Source organism: Thalia democratica, chromosome 7 (assembly GCF_965202585.1).
Source record: "Thalia democratica chromosome 7, ktThaDemo2.hap1.1, whole genome shotgun sequence".
Classification (NCBI taxonomy): Eukaryota; Metazoa; Chordata; class Thaliacea; order Salpida; family Salpidae; genus Thalia; species Thalia democratica.
In genome coordinates this window covers 45,584,390-45,601,962 of record NC_139171.1, presented here as the reverse complement: position 1 = coordinate 45,601,962, position 17,573 = coordinate 45,584,390, and the positions used below count along the sequence as shown (strand labels likewise).

General features: G+C 24.6%; 1 protein-coding gene across 1 annotated transcript; it reads left to right on the top strand.

Moving 5' to 3' along the window:
* The first annotated feature begins 1,656 nt into the window (after positions 1–1,656).
* LOC145841390 (high affinity choline transporter 1-like) lies at positions 1,657–14,961 on the top strand. The gene is made up of 9 exons (XM_082948752.1): positions 1,657–1,825; positions 3,848–3,996; positions 4,202–4,322; positions 4,433–4,581; positions 5,522–5,647; positions 8,293–8,446; positions 12,064–12,281; positions 14,106–14,252; positions 14,536–14,961. The coding sequence occupies exons 1-9, from the start codon at positions 1,657–1,659 to the stop codon at positions 14,959–14,961; spliced, it is 1,659 nt and encodes a 552-aa protein (XP_082804878.1).
* Positions 14,962–17,573: the final 2,612 nt, after the last annotated feature.

Below are 17,573 nucleotides of genomic sequence, written 5' to 3'. Positions count from 1 at the left end.
TTTTTATTTCTCGTTAAATTTTTAATAACCTTGCTTATATAATATAATAAATTTATAATTACAATATAAACTATAACAAAATAATATAAGTGAGTAATGTTTGAAAAATAACATTTAATAAAACTGTAAAAAAAAGGTATAATTAAGCAAATTAAAAAAAGCGTCACTGAATTTATAAAAGATAAATTTATTTAAACAAATATCGTAAATATTTTTTTGATAAATATTGTTCTATTTGCAGAGTCTAGCATATTTTTAATTACTATTTAAGATATATATTTCAATTTTTTAGCGTTTTTTATTTTATTGTAATAAATATAAGAATTTATAACATCTGCTTTTTTTAGTTGGTAAGATTAAATTTTACACGTATACGTGTAACTCTAAGTAATGACTAGGCAGTTAAAATAATTTGTTCTAGTTGATATTATTAGTCTTTTCAATACACAATAACTTTTTGTTGTAAAAAATTTTTTTCACAAACATGTTTGAACAAATTCTTTAACGCTTTTTATTCAATTTGAAATTGATTTAATGCAAATAAACCTCAGTCGAAATTTCTGGTACATGGTTATTAAAACAAACAACATTGTATTTTGATGTTTACTATTTGAAGTTTGTCTAAACTTGCAATCGGGGTTGCCTTTAAAAATTATTTTACATTGCTTATTGTAATCAAAACACAATAAAGTTTTATGCTAATACCGAAAATAATTAAAGGTTATTGAAAAAATTAAAAAAGTTTCTAATAAAATGCGGTAGAAAAAGCTTGTTTTACTTAACCACATAGTTACAGCTTTTTTTTAAACCTAATAATTTAGAAAAGCAATAGTTTTATCTAAATAAGTAAATTTTTCAGTTAAAAAGTAACTTAATTTAAAAAATGTTTATTTTCAATATTAGTTTAAGTTCGGTTCACTTACATAATAAGCTTTATGAAGGCTGTATTTTTGTTTTTAAATTTTAAATAAGTACTATTTATAATAATATTTTTTTGTGAATTTTTATACAAACCAGTTTTTAAAAGATACTTTTATTTAATAATTTTGTTGAACTTTGTATAACACAAGCTATATGATGAAAACTTTTCAGCTAAAAAAAAGCTTTAGAAACTTTTTAAATCTTAAAAAAAGGGGAAAAATGACATGTTATTAGTATTTTGACTACAATTTTTTTCCACTTATTTACTAAAATGTACCTAGATTATTATTTTTTTTACTAAAGAAGCTTTTAATTTATAAACACTGTAACTACACAGTTATTAAAACAACTTATAACTATGAGCAATTTTATAGTTTTATATTTCAATATTTGTTAGTACCGGTAGTTTAAGTATAGTTAAAATATTCACAGCTAGAAAATAGCTATGAAAAACATAAAGTACTACGTATTTTTTAGTTATAAATACATTAAATTAAAAATAAGGTTATATTTTATTTTATGTGCACTAACAAACAATTAATTTTACTGGACAAGACCTTAAACTGTATCCAAGTGATGTACGACTCAATAACCGAAAAGTTTTTTCTTACACCAGGTCACAGGACAAATTTTTTTGAGCGCTTTTTTGCTTGTTCAATAAACATTGTTAAATACTTCGTATAATTTTTTGAACAGAAGTTTAATTACAGTCATAATTGTAGATCTAAAGACGAAATGAGTGTTAATGTTGCTGGAGTTATTTCTATTGTAGTTTTTTATTTAGTTATTCTTTTATTTGGATTATGGGCGGCATGGAGAAAGAAAAAGAGCGAAAATGGGAACGAATCTACTATGGTTGGTCAAAGAGATATTGGAATATTTATTGGATGTTTTACAATGACAGGTTGATTGCTTTTTAAAAAATTTACAGAAAGCTAAAACTACTGGTGTTTAAAAAAATAAATTAAAAATTATCAAAAACTTCAGTTTTTGCAAAATTCAGCTATTTAAACATAAAATAACTTACTAAAACGGAATTAAAAATAGGTTAAAACGTTTTATATTTTGTTTTAAAACACTCCTGGTACAATTTAAAATAAGTGTTAGTAGCTTTATTATAATATTTGAGATTTAAGCTAGTGTTAAGACTTTTTTGATATTTTGTTTTATTAATTCAAAAAAATAAAAAAAAATAAACTGATTATGTAAACGTTTATCAGAGTCTTTCAGTTTATATAAAACCATGTTGTACTAAACATAAAAGTAGCTCTTAAAAATATGATCATAAACAAGTTTAAAGTTAGTTAGTAATTTATTTTATCTTTTTTGAAAATAATTTGAGATTCTGGTGAAGATTTTTTATTTTTGAGTTTCTAAATTTTTTTAAGCTTTAAACTTAAATATATTGTGTCTTCAAAAGTTTATACCACTAGTTTACTTGAAGCCAATAAAAAGTCATACAAGGCTTTTAAAATATAAAAATTTTACTTGCCTAAAATAAGTAAGTAGTTTACAAAATTTTAACTTGCTTTTTAAGTAGCATAATAAAAATGTCTATAATTTCGTTTAAAATTTTATGTTGTGATTTAATTAAAGTACGTCGTGTTCTCTTAAATTATATTTTCTCTCGAGTTTTAAAAGTTTTTTGAAACAAAAAAAAACTTAAACATATTTGCTATGAAACAAACTTAATGTAAGCGAAATACAAAATAGACGTATCAGCAAAACGGAAATAAAAATTTTGAATAATAGTTACACAAAAAATAAATTTGTCTGTTAGCTTTTACAATTTGTCAAGTAAATACGTATTTATGAAAACAGTTGTAAAATAGTTTATATAGTGTAAAGTTTGGTAGAAAATATAAATAATTCAAGCCTATTGTAAAAAATATATAATGTAATTCAAATATAGTAAGACCTTTAAATGTAATTAGGTACCATCTTATTGCAAGACAAACAATTTTTTTCATTATAAACTTTATTGAAAATTTTAAGCGCTTTCGGAATTTACAAACTCCCTTATCAAAATGCTATACACTCACTAGTTAACCAAACATAAAATAAAAAGAGTGAAACTAAATCATTTGTAAAAAACACAACTAATTAAAACGACAAGTAATTAAGAAAAATAGATTTTTTATAAACAATTAAAACAAAATGGATTACTTAAATATATTAATAGTTACTCTTGATCCTTTATAAGGACCAAGCTGATTATTTAAATTTAGTTGAAGTTTTTTAATTAGCAGAGCTTCTGAAGATAATAAATTATTATACGAACTGCACGTTTTAATAATTTTAAAACAATTATAAATGTTTTTACAATTAGTACACAATACACAATTTTCGATATGTTTAAATACCGCACTGTTGGTTGGAGTCACATATTCTTTAATTATTACAAAAAGTTTTCTTTCAGTCTCACCAATATATTGGTTGTTCAGATCACCTGGACACGTAAATTTATAGACTATACAACTTTGATACAAGCGACTTGTTGAATCCTTTAGAGAGAAATATTTCCTTACTTTTTCTGATCTATATCGGATGTATTGCATATAGATCAGAAAAAGTAGGGAAATATTTCTTCCTAAAAGAATTCAATAAGTCGCTTGTTTTTTACGAAAGCGCTTAAAATTTTTAATAAAGTTTGTTATGAAAACAATTGTTTGGCTTGCAATAAGATGGTACTTAATATATGAATTAAGTATTTTTCTAATAATTCTAGCAGTTTGAAATGCTATGCTTTTACGTGTTTTTTATGTTAAGTCTAACAAAGTTGGTAGAGAGCATTTAATGAAAGTAGATTTTAACTATTAACAATTTTTTTAGAAAAAATTATTGTTAAACGTCTACATTTTGTTAGATTGAGAAATTTTTTTTTTCTAAACAAAACATTTTCAATAATATTTTTTATTAATTTTAGCAACATGGGTCGGTGGAGGGTATATAAACGGCTCGGCTGAGGTTGTTTACGACCCAACATTAGGATTATTATGGTGCCAAGCTCCTGTAGGATTTTCAGTCAGCTTATTTCTAGGTGGACTTTTCTTTGCTAAAAAGATGAGAGAACAAGTGAGTGATTTTATTTTATTTTTTTTTTAAACTTTTGATTTTCTTTATACTTACTACTTCTATACAAAAACTATAACAGTTAATGATTCATATTTCAAAGTTAGCACAAAAATTGGTGAAAGTCTGCAGACTAGAAGCCTGGACCTTCGTTTGCCGTGAAACAAGCTCAAGTAAACTTATTTAAAACTATCATTTTATTTTGTAGGGTTACGTTACCATGCTCGATCCTTTTCAAAACAAGCTTGGAAGAAGAATGGGCGGGCTCTTGTACATACCTGCGTTGTGTGGAGAGCTGTTTTGGTCAGCTGCTACCCTCTCGGCACTAGGTAAAACACTTTTAAAAAGTATTTTTAATGAACACTATTTTTCATTCGTTTAAAGCTTTTATTTGTTTTACTTATCAATAAAATTTTAAAAATAACTTTAACATTTTTAGGTGGTGCTTTAAAAGTTATTCTAGATATTAGCCAAGAAGCCTCAGTTATAATATCAGGACTTATAGCTGTAATTTATACAGTTCTTGGTGGTTTATATTCGGTCGCTTACACAGATATACTACAACTTTCCTGTATATTTGTAGGACTCGTAAGTATTTTTTATTAAACATTATAACTAAAACTTTATAAAATTTACTTACTTTTAATCCATAATATGTAGTAAAGTGTTTGTTTTGAAGTTACTTTATGAATTTTAACTTTATAATTTTAATTAGTTTTAGTATTAGGTATAATTTACAATCTCTGTAGAAAAATATTGGTTTTTTAATTACTGTTTAAATTTGATGTAATTGTATTTTTTGTTTAACTTTTGTCCCAACCAACTGTTATATTAAGGTATACTATCAAAATCAACCCGCGTTCAAAATCCACCCAATTTTTATTTCTTTGTTCACTAGTTTAATTTATATATGTTTTGCATTTTTTAATTTATTTTTTATTTACTTTTCACTATCACTGTTACCCCTAACCCTTACCCTCTATCGGTAGGCGGTTCTCGAATTTGACTGGGTGGATTTAAAACGGGTGGATTTTGAACGTGTCCCTATATTAACCAACCATCATTTAAACTCTGTAGAAATCATTTAATTTTTTTTAACTGAATTATTCTAAAATTTATTATAATTAAAGTTTACACATTCTACATAATTAATTTTTTGTTAGTTATTTTACGCTAGTTTTATGTACCTACCTGAAGAAGTTAAAACTCTTTTTGTTTTAATTATGCAATTGAACTTATTACGCAAATAATAATGATTAATGTTTTTTTTTAATGAATGTTTGGTTGGGCGTCCCTTTAATTACTGTAACTAGATTAGTGTCAAAGAAAACTTTGGAATGGTGTTGACTTGATTTACTACCCTTTAAACAAAAAAAATGATATTTAATAATTTATGTGGTTTGAAACATTCATGCTTATATTTGTTATTTATAAGTTTTAGTTATTTGGTATTTTTCTAAATTTAACAGATTTTTAGTAAAAGTCTTTTACCGCTTTTAGTTTAAGACTAATTTTTTTTTTTGGTTAGTGGTTGAGTATACCTTTTGCAATGACAAATGAAGCAGTTGCGCCAATCACATCAACATCAAAACATTGGCTAGGTCAATGGGAAAAAACGGAAAGTGTGGTTTGGATAGATAATTATATATTACTAGTTAGTAACAATATATTTACAAGCACTTAAGAACTTTAAAAAGTTTGTTTATTTCTACACCATAAAAAATCAGAAATAAACAGTTTTAAAGTATATTAATTCATAAAAAAGTTTTTGAATTATGTCTTACAAATTTTATAGTTGAATTATATTAATTAAAAACACAAATTTGTAATTAAATAAAAAACACTTTCTTTGATACAAATTTTCACATTAACAACAATAAAGTAGACATTGTTTAAGAAGGTATATAGGTGTGTAACTAATTAGTAAACTAAAACGGATTAGTAGAAAGCTGTTTATTTTAGTAGTATTGTAATGAAAATTAGAATAAATTAGTATTGTTAAATGTTTGCATATAGTTTTAGTTTTATTTTATTATCAGTTTTTAAGCTGTGTGTTATAAAATTGCAGTTTTTAACTTTGACTAACTTTGAAATAACAAAAATCTATCTATTATTTGAACTATCTAAAAAAAAACACATCAACTATATACTACCTTTATCAAAGATCATTCAATATTATTAGTTTATGAATTATTCATAACTTATATATGACAAGATAAAATAAGCATTAACTATTTAAAAAGAAGCATAATAAAATAGTCAACAAAAATACAACTTAGCAAGACTAATAAAAATTAATTTTAAGTACAACATAAAAAAACGCCTTAACTTTATAAATAAATGACATAGTTTTACAATCATTTATTATTAAAACGCTAATACTATAAAAATTATGTAAGAAAAGACACTTACTTAATTTTAAATACCCTTTGATTACTAATAACAACGCTTTTTCAATAACAAATTTATTGAGAACTGCCTTCAAAATTTAACTAACTTCATTTTTAAAACAAAATAAATACTTACTAATTAATTAATCAAAAAAAATACGAGTAAACTTAAGAAACAATCAATAGAAATGCAATCAAATTAATAATAAAAACTAAAAAGCTAATTAGAATAAAAGTTGACTATTGAAAAACATTAAGTATAATTCTAGATCCTTTATCAGGACCCAGATGATAATTAAGTTTTAATTTGTATTTTTTAATCATAATTGCGTCAACTGCTAATAAACTACTTTTTTTTAACAGAATTTAGTTACTTTAAAATACTTAAAAAAGTTATCGTAATTTTGACAAAATGTACACTGTTCAATATGAGAAAATACTGCACTTCTTGTGGGCCTAGTGTGTTTTTTATGCCTAACAAACAGTTGTCGCTCTGTTTTTCCAATATATTAGGTACCCAGGTCACCTGGACATTGAAACGTATCTAAGAACGTATCTAGAATAACGTATCTAGTTAAGTAGACGACATCTTCACTATATTTCCAATGAGAAAAAGGCAAATGAGTTCAATGAAAAACTGAATAATCTTCATGACGATCTTATATTCACAATGAAATCAAATACATAAAACCAACTTTCCTTTCTGGACAGAAATAAAATATTAAAAGAGAACAGAATTACGACTTAAATTTACAAGAAATCATCAAACATAGACGTTTTGCTAAAATTTAACTCTTACGCTCCGCAATCATGGAAGAAAAACTTAATAAGATATTTACTTACCAGAGACGAAAAAATAATATCTAAAGAACTACAGAATAAAGAAATAGCTAGAATAAAGATTTTTTTCTTAATAAACGGTTATCCATGAAAATTATAGCTAATGAGATTGAAAAACTACAAACATTAGAAGTTAAATCTAAACCAATCACTCAAAATCAACAGTATTTAACAGTACCTTACAATAAAAAAAAGTTTCAGAAAATTTTTGTAGGAATATAACACAAACGTTTGAGACAATTGGTATTGATATTAAAGTAGCCTACAGAACAACCAAAGTTGGAAACTATTTCTCATTGAAAGATCAAATCAATAAATTTTACAGAAATTGCCTTGTTTATAAGTTTCAATGTCCAGGTGACCTGAGTACCCAATATATTGGAGAAACGATGCGACAACTGTTTTTTAGACTTAAAGAACACACTAGGCCCACAAGTAGTGCAGTATTTTTTTTTATTGAACAATGTATTTTTTTAAAAACAGGTGGGGATACTGGATTTTTTAAATACCAATTCAATAAAAAACACATTCTAAGTTTAAAACTTATTCGCATGCCGACGTTTCGACTTTCCATTAGTCATTATCAACAAAATACTGTGCAAAATAACTAAAAATTAGTGTTAAACAACTAAGTATACAAAAATTTTAAGCAATACAATAGATAAACATTTATAAGTAAAATTATAAACTACTATAAAATAATATGTTACATAAATATATACAAATTGTTAAACTAATCAAAAATTCTTAGTGTATTGGTAATACCCGGTTTAGTCAATTGTTTATTTAAAGATTGATTATAACGTTTAATTAGCAGAGCTTCACTTATCAAGGTCTCAAATTTATTTCTAAATTCTTTCGAAATTCCAAAATTATTTAACATTTATTTTTTCATTTTTACAATCATTACAATTGCTAATGTGGTCAGATACAGCTGTGTTGCCTTTTAAATGTTCTTTAACTCTTTCTACTAATGGTCGTTAAGTGCGACCATTACACTTTCCACTTTGTTGTTATTTGCAAGTTGTTATTTGCAATCAAATACTATTTAATACTATAAAATTTCTAGTGTTTAGGGGGCATCCCATGGCAAGCGTATTTTCAGAGAGTCTTGTCATCAGACTCTCCAAAAACAGCGCAAAAACTTTCTTATGTAGCTTCGTTCGGTTGTGTAGCTATGGCTGTGCCTGCTGCATTAATTGGTGCAATAGCAGCATCTACAGGTATTTTAAAATTCTTATAAATTTTTAATATTATGTTAGTTTTTAGTATTTCTTTAGAAAATATAGACTTTATATCCTTCTAAAAGTATGAAATCTTAATATATGGATTTAACGTTTTTAATTTTTTAGAAAGTACTCATCTACGGATAAGTTGTTCACTTTGCCTTAGTTATATTATCGTTTATATAACTAATGCGTAGACTTTAAAAATTTTCAACATGCATGTGTAAATAAGTAGTATTTAACTAATAAACATTTTTATGTACTAACATTTATTTAATATTTTTACATTGTAATAAAAGTAACAGTTTTATACTGATTAAAAAATTTTTCTGTTTTTTTTTTAAGAAATTTATTTGTACGTATTCAAATAATTTAAAGAAAGCTGGAGCGAATGGTTAAAACTGTTGTTTTTTATTTTTGTTCATAACTGTATATATGACATTTTTTTATAATTCTAAAACTTTTCACATATTATTTCAGAAAAAATGTATTTTAATTTAAAAAATTTTAGTTTCAAAGTCTGCGAAAATGGTTTTAGTTTGGCAATAATCTGCAATACAAAGAGACATTATTAAATCTTAATATATCCAGATTTTTAAAGATATTAAATAATAGTAACATACTTATTGTAAAAACATTAAGGAAATTCTTCAAAAAAAATATAAAATAAAAATATATAGCTAAAATATAATACTCAATTTATTAAATATTAAAGACGCTATTGTATGTTAAAAAAAAATCTTAATTTTACGGACTTTTCATAAAAAAAATGGTATTACTAGTTATTCGATTTATTCTCAAATTTTACCGTATATTTATTAAAATGATTGCCTGCTAGAAACTTTATTTAGAACACATGTTTCGGCTTTTTAATTATAAGTTCTTCTTTATTTAAAGGTTAATTTGTTCACAATTTCTCTATGTAATTATTATTGTTGTTTTTAAAAATTTCCTGCGGTATAATAGCTATAGCTCTAAAATATTTTTTTTTAGTTAAAGAGTTTATATAAAAGAAAAGCCTTATCGAAGTCTTTTTTAACCAGTTTCAAGAAATCTTTTCTTTCAAATTTTTGTGGCTATTGTTAGTAAAAGGAGTATATTGTATAACTTTATATTTAGTTTCTGACTTTTGTTTTGTTTTCTTTGTAAACTAAATCAAATTTTTGATTAATAGGTTTAAAGGTTGTTTGATTTGAACTAAAACAAAACAACTTTAAAAAACTTGTACACTGAATTTCATAAAAAGCTAACTTTAATTTATACATCGTGTATTATATACGTAAGACTAACAAATATTTTTATGCAAATTTTAATTATAAATATACCTATTATTTATTTTTACAGTTTTTTATCAACAAAACAATATTTCACTCCTATATTGGCATATAAGAGATTATCAGTAGTTATAAACAAATCTGAAAAAAGTTTTTGAACAAAATAAATGGAAGTTATGTAAAAATATTAAATAAAACAAAATGAAAAACAAAGTATTGAACTTATGGTTTTAAAACTTGTGTGTAACAACAACAAAAAGTTAAACTTAGTGATGCTAAACTTAAGTAAAAATTTAATAGGTACTATAGACTAAAAAAAATAAAAAAATAGTAATTGCTACGTTAAAAATAAATAAAAACAAATTATACATCAATCTTCCTTTATTCTACCAACATATGTTTCTGTGTGTCAACGAATCAACACACTTCAACTGGGTTGTTAATAGGAAAGATAACTTTATCTTTCCTATTAACAACCCAGTTGAAGTGTGTTGATTCGTTGACACACAGAAACATATGTTGGTAGAATAAAGGAAGATTGATGTATAATTTGTTTTTATTTATATTCCAGTGAAGTTACTTCACTAGGATTTTATGTTAGCAAACAATTAAACCTAAATTTTGAACAGTTATACGTTAAAAATAATAATAAACAGGACTGACATTGAAATTAGTTGCAAAAAATAGAAACATAATAATAAACACAAGGTTTGTAATTGATAAGGTTTTACATAGACTGTTAAAAACTAAAGCTCAAAATTTTTAATTTAGCTTTACGACGTAACTATATTGTTGTTTAAATTAGTGTACAAATTGAAGTAGTAATATGTTTTTGCTATATATTTATAAAATTTTGCTAAATTGTCTTATTGGATATGGTTTATGTAATCAAAAGTTTTAATTTGGGATCGTATTTTAATGTAAAAATTTTTTCTAGAGGCGTAAAAAACTTTTCACAAATACAAATAGTTTAACTTACTATATAACAGGTGCTAGTTTAAGTGTTAAAGCAAAGTTTCTGAAAATGTAGGCAGATTGCAAACAGCTTATTTAAGTTGATTTTTTTGTTTGCATTCGCTATCTCTATTTTTTCTAAAATACAAGTCTTGCGATGCTGTAAATGCTAATAATTTCCCCGATGTGGTGGAGGATACTCCATTTTATGTCGTAAATGATTTTTTTGTGTTTCAAATGCCAAATGTATTTTGCTTGTCGATCCCGCTATCTTTATAATTTTTGAAACCGTTATTGTGAATGTACCATCTACTTTTAAATGTGTCCCGATGAACCTATATAATACTGTATTTCCTTTGCAGATGTTATCGTAGCTTAGTAAATTACATTTTTATAAACAATTGTTATCCAATAGGTATAAATTCTTTGATCGGCAGTTACAGGATGGGGTATTAGTGGGGTTGTTTTGTTCTTTGGTTTAATTACAAACCTTGTGTTTATTATTATATTTCTATTTTTTTGCATCTGATTTCAAAAAGAGTCCTGTTTATTGATATTTTAATTTATTAATTCTTTTTTTTTTGTCTATAGTACCTATAAAATTCTAAAAATCGTAACATAAGTATTAAAATTTCATTAAGTTTAGCGTTAAGTTTTATTTTTAATTGTTGTTAAACCACAAATTCAATACTTTGTTTTTAATTTTATTTCACTTAATACTTTTACATAACTTCCATTTATTTTGTTAAAAAACTTTTTTCAGATTAGTTTATAACAACTGATGATCTCATATATGCCAATATAGAAGTAAAATATTGTTTTGTTGATACTGTAAAAATAAATAATAGATAAAATTCTCCTTAAAGGTATTTAAGTCGAGAACTTTGAATTGTTCGATTTAAAACAAATTACAATATTATAAATATACTACTAGTTGCTTTGAAAGGCTGTGAATGTGGATAAACAACTATAAGCGTGTCACTTCACATATAATGTATAACAAATATAAAGGTATTTTGATTTTTTAAGTGCATAGTGCTTCCATGATGTATATCACCAGTAAAATAAAAAATAAGAATATCTAATAAAAGGCTTAAGAAAAATTAATCAAACTTTTAAGCATAAAATGTTTTTTTTGTACTGTATACTTTTTTTTCTGAGATCTAAAACGAAAGACACAAACTTTTATTTAAAATTAAATTTTTATCAGTTTAAAAACTAAGGAAAACAATTTATTATTTATTGAGAACATTATTTCAAATTTCTTTTATTTTTTGTAAAATTTTATAAATTAGTAAACTGCGATGATAAATTCTTGATGATAAATCCAAACTTAAAGAAAGAGAATTTGTTCTGAAACTTATATTTTTCAACGATTTGTTTTAGATTGGAGTAAAACAGCTTACGGACTTCCAGATCCATACACAAGAGGTGAAGCTTCAATAATACTTCCTATTGTACTTCAATACCTTACCCCTACAGCCGTATGCTTCATTGGACTTGGTGCAAATTCAGCAGCAGTTATGTCTTCCAGTGACTCAAGCATACTTTCTGCATCTAGCATGTTCACAAGAAACATATACCGTAATGTTTTACGTCAAAATGTAATTTTTTGCTTTTTAGTGATTTGATACTAATCTTTATTTAACTAGATTTTAACAAGATAAATAAACAAGATACTTAAATTTAAATTAAACTTGACATAAAATATTATAACCCAGATTTTGCTACGTTTATATATAGAATTATGAAACTTAAACTGAACCATTATTATTCTTGAACAGCTACAGAAGTTATAAAAGTTATTATTTTATAAATAAGAAACGTTCATGAAACTAAACATTTAAATAAATGTTAAGAAAAAATTGTTTCACTGAAATAAAATTTTTAGATTTAATTAACATAGGTAAGAATTGAATAAAATAATATTTTTTTAATTTCTGGTCTGGCGTTTTTATTTAAGTATAGTAAGAATATTATAGTTTTAAGTATCTAAAATCTTCCCTTGGTTGTGTGTTGTTCTTCGTGATTTTTTTGTTTTTATCAAAATCGTTTTAAATAAAAAGTCTTTTTTATTTTACAAAGAAAGAGAAAAACAATTGAATCAAAACGTGATGATAACATACAAACGACCGCAGACTATTGCAACTTTACTAACTAACTACAAGACATTAGCTCATGAAGTTAATAATGAAGAAGGAATTTCATCCCCTTGTGATAAATGTTTGCTTTGCAAAGATACAATGGTAAAGAAAACAAGATTAGTAAAGTTAAAAAACAAAAAAACGATGAAATTGAAAAAAAAACTTAAACTGCAAAAATTTTGGGATATATGCGGCGAAATGTAGTGAATGTGAAGAGTCCTATGTCGGCCAGACAATCACATCCTTTTCGCAAAGATGGTGCTCTAACAGACACATCTGGAAGAGTACAATCACAGATGATGTTAGTGATAGAGCAGCACTTAAAATACATTACGCCAAAAAACACAAAACATCAAAAAAAGATTTAAAAGAAGCTTTTTCAATTACCTTTGTAGACACCACTAATAATTGTTCAGACTTAGATGTTTTGGATAGTAAATGGACCAATAAACTCAAAGCAACAATAAATATCAACAAAACTATATTACCACTTTACAGATAATTGACTTGAATACTAACATTTAACATGTTTTAATGTTTATAAAGTTTTTGATTATACATTTCTAAATATCTTTACAAGTTAAGGTAATACGCACTACTACTTTTATCGACTTATTTATTATAATTATTTACTCTATATATTTTTGATTTTTTAACTTTAACCAACAATAAGCTCGATTAATATTTTATTACTATTTTTTTTTTTTTTACATTTTAAAGTATTATAAAACATTAAACGTTTCATTAACAATTTATTATTTTTAAAACATTAAATCAAACACATCAAAGTTTAACAATTTAATTTCATTTAGTCCTTTGTCTTTGATTTGATTTTATTTCATTTATTTTATTTTATTTCATTTAGTTTTTGCGAGATTAAACTAGAGATACTAATAAGATTTACTATTTGAAAAACGTTTCAAATTTTCAGAGCCAGGTATTTTAAAACAAAGTTTGCTTTAAAACTGGATTTATAATTAAGTCATAATTTACTTTTTTTAAACTTTTTATATGCAAGAAAATTTTGAATTAATTCAGTTCTAATATAATTGCCTACTGAAGACAAATTTTTTTGAAAGTACTTTAGGCAATTTAACGAGTACTTATAACTTTGTAGATTTTTTCGTAAAATAAAAAAGACTTTTTATTTAAGTATATAAATCACAAAAGGAAAATTCTAATTGAACATTACTAAAACTATAACTGTTTCAAAAAAACCATCTATGCTATTTAAGTCATTAAACATAGCTTAGATAAATATTTAAAATTTTAACAACAACTTAGGCAAGTGATAACGAATTAAAATGGGTAATACGAGCATCAATAGTAGTTATTGGAGGTATGGTTGTCTTGTTGGCTCTAACAGTGAATTCTGTTTACGGACTTTTTTATCTCTCTGGAGACTTCGTGTTTGTTATATTGTTTCCTCAGGTAAATTGATAAACTATTAGTAAAGTAAGATTTGAAGTGTTATCACATAAAATTATTTTCAAAATCAAAAAAGACTTTAACGTTTTTCTAAAATTAAAAAAATAAAGGTTAAAATTTTATTATTATTTAAATTGATAATTTTCTTTTACCAAAGTCCATGTTAACTTTTAAATTATTTAAAACCAATATGTAAATACCAAACTACAAAAAAAAATAAAACTATGCTCTAAGTTTAATTTAGTAATTAACTTTCAAAAAATAATAATGATTAAAAATAATTTAGCTTTGTGCTGTTATTTACGGAGACCCAAATACTTATGGATCAATTTTGGCGTTTATAATTGGACTGATATTAAGACTAGGAGGAGGTGAACCGTTTTTTAATTTAAAGCCTTTCATCAAGTATCCCGGAGGAGTGTATTTTCCATACAAAACCTTTTCTATGATAGCTTCAGCCATTACTCTCGTAGTAGTTTCTAAACTTGCCAAATACGTCTTTGCAAACAAATATTTGGATTCCAAATGGGACTTTTTAGAATGCAACCTTGCTAATGGAGGTAGAAACTTTATAAATAAAAGTGTGAAAACGGAAGGTTTTGAAGATGAGAAAAGTCATAAAAGTTTAGCTTTAGAAACATATGCACAAGAAACTGAAAAAAAGTCGTTTGACAATAGTGCATTTACAGAAGATTTCTCGACTAAGCTATAATTTTTTTTAAACAAGCCTTTCTTTTTAAACCGGAGACCAAATGATTCTTTTGTTTCAATTTTTAACTAAAAACATTTTAGTTAATCAGTAAGAAATTCAAGTATTTTATATTGCTTAAATTTTAAAGTTTTAACATTAACAATTTCTAAAAAGTACAAAGACATACAAAAATTTAGCAGGAATTTTATTAAACTGGTTTAATGCATCATAAATTTTGTCCCTATGTTCGTAGTTTTATTTTTTTTTGTTACAAAGCTTCAGCAATTTATATACAACAACTATAAGTACAAAAACTCCTTAAAATATTTGCTATCAGTTAAATTAAGTATTGTTATACTACTATTTTTTAACTCAGCAAGTAGTGTGTTTAAAACTATTTTTCATAAGTATTTAAATAATACCAAAACATACAAAACTTCACTGTAATTTTTAAGTTTACAGCTAAAAATCTAAAAGTGTGGTTTTCAAAAATTCTTCTCTTTAAGTTTTGTCGATTTTGCATTCAAACATACATTAAATATTTTGATGTAAAAAGTTTCTTTTTTTAACTATTTATATTTAACAATATTCTTCAAAAAAAAGCATGTTTTATTTATCTAAATATATACATATATATACCACAGATGTTTTTGTGTTAAAACTTTATTCCGACTACAGGCGTTTCACTGCTCTAGAATTAATTTAAGAACAGATCTACGGAGTCTATAAAATATTAACACACATTAGAAAAAAAAGCATGTATAATTATGTATAATATTTATGTGAGTAGTAATTATAAACGAACTTTATGGTTTAAAAACAAATTTTGGAATAAAAATATAAAAATATAAAATTGTCTACAAAAACTACAAATTTAATAAAAGCATGTTCCAAACTCAAAAAAGCTCTAAGAATAGGCAAGTTTTTTAAAAAGAAACAAAAATTAAGTGTGCAGAAACGTTACGTCATATTAAAGTTAACAAATTAATCAATAAGTTTTTCAGCTTAAAAACAAACTATGCAGCAAAAATGTTTACTAAAAATTTAAACTAAGTTTGAAGTACTTATACAGTACAATATACACGGCATATAATAAAATAGAGGAAACATGTAGTATTAAACTTAATGTTTGTGATTGCGTATGAAAATGTTGTGAAATAAATAAGTGCACAATTAGACAGAGTTAATTAAAGTAGAATCGACGGTTGTGAGGACACATATTCGACAAATCTTGCCGCTTGTTCAGAAGTAGGTCTTTATCTTCTGCTGCAGTCACTGCTCTTTCTGTATTGCAAGTTGGGCAAATTCTACTTACTCCGTTGGATGTATATTCGATCTTTAAAACAATACTCCACTCCATGTTTGGCCTTTTACCGTACCTGTGAAAAAAGCTCTAGACATAATCCGATAAACGCGTGCTTTGTTTTTTATTTATGCTTTTAAAAGTATGTTTATGGTTAGCATATTTATCTTTGAAACTACCTGCTGTACTTCCGATATAAATTTTATCAGGGCCCTTACTTTCAACTTTAACTTTATAAAATACATTTTTAATTAAACAAATATCTTTTAATGGGTAGTTATCTTTATTCATTTTACGGCAATTACAAGTTTTAGGCATATTACTTAACTTATCACTATTAGGCTTAGTTGGTTTCGAATATTTATTTATAGTATTATTGTTATGCATTTTACTTATACTTTTGGCACGATTATCACTTACTTGTTCTAAGTGTTCTTTTATAATTTTAGCAATACTTCTAGTTATACGTTGATTATTATAATCTACACTGTTATTAGTATTATTGATATCAATATTTTCATTATCATCACTATTAAAATTATCATTACAGCTTGTATATTTTATGCTTAAAGTTTTAATAGGTTTTTCATTACTGTTACCATAATTAAAATTACTACTATTAGGATTATCATCATTACTACTGTTATTATCGCTACTATCAAAATTATTATATTTATTATTACTGTTATTATAAATGCGATTAGTATAATTAGAAATATTTCGATGTATTTACGTTATTACTATCTTTATTGCTAGAAGTATTATTTGTATTAGCTTTGATATGACTATTATTGAACAAAAAAGCGAAAAAAAAACAAAAATTTTTGGTTCAATGACCTGGATAGCAAAAAGACCTCTCGGTCATCGAGTTGCATACCCAAACTTAATCAAAATTATAATGAACTAAAAATGAAAAAAAAAAAAAAATTTAAACTCTAAAACGAAAAGCTCCATGAAAAATGGCACTATTAAACTTTACAACATTAAATATTTTTCTTAAAAAAAAATAAATAAGTAAATAAAAATAAAATAAAGAACTTTTACACACACATATATCTAACATTATATAAACATAAATATATATATCTAACTTTACGTTAAAAGGTTAAGTTTTTATCAGAAGTTTTAATTTGAAAATTCATCCAGAACTTTGAAAATAAATTACCCTTTTATATGATTTAAAAAAAAGAAAAAATATATATATATATTGAGTCTTTTCCTTTTTTTACTTGTGTTTAAGAATTTTGACTCTACTACCAACTTATTTTAACTTATCAAAAAATAAGCAACAGTAAAAAAAGATATAACATTGAAAAAAATAAAAATAAAG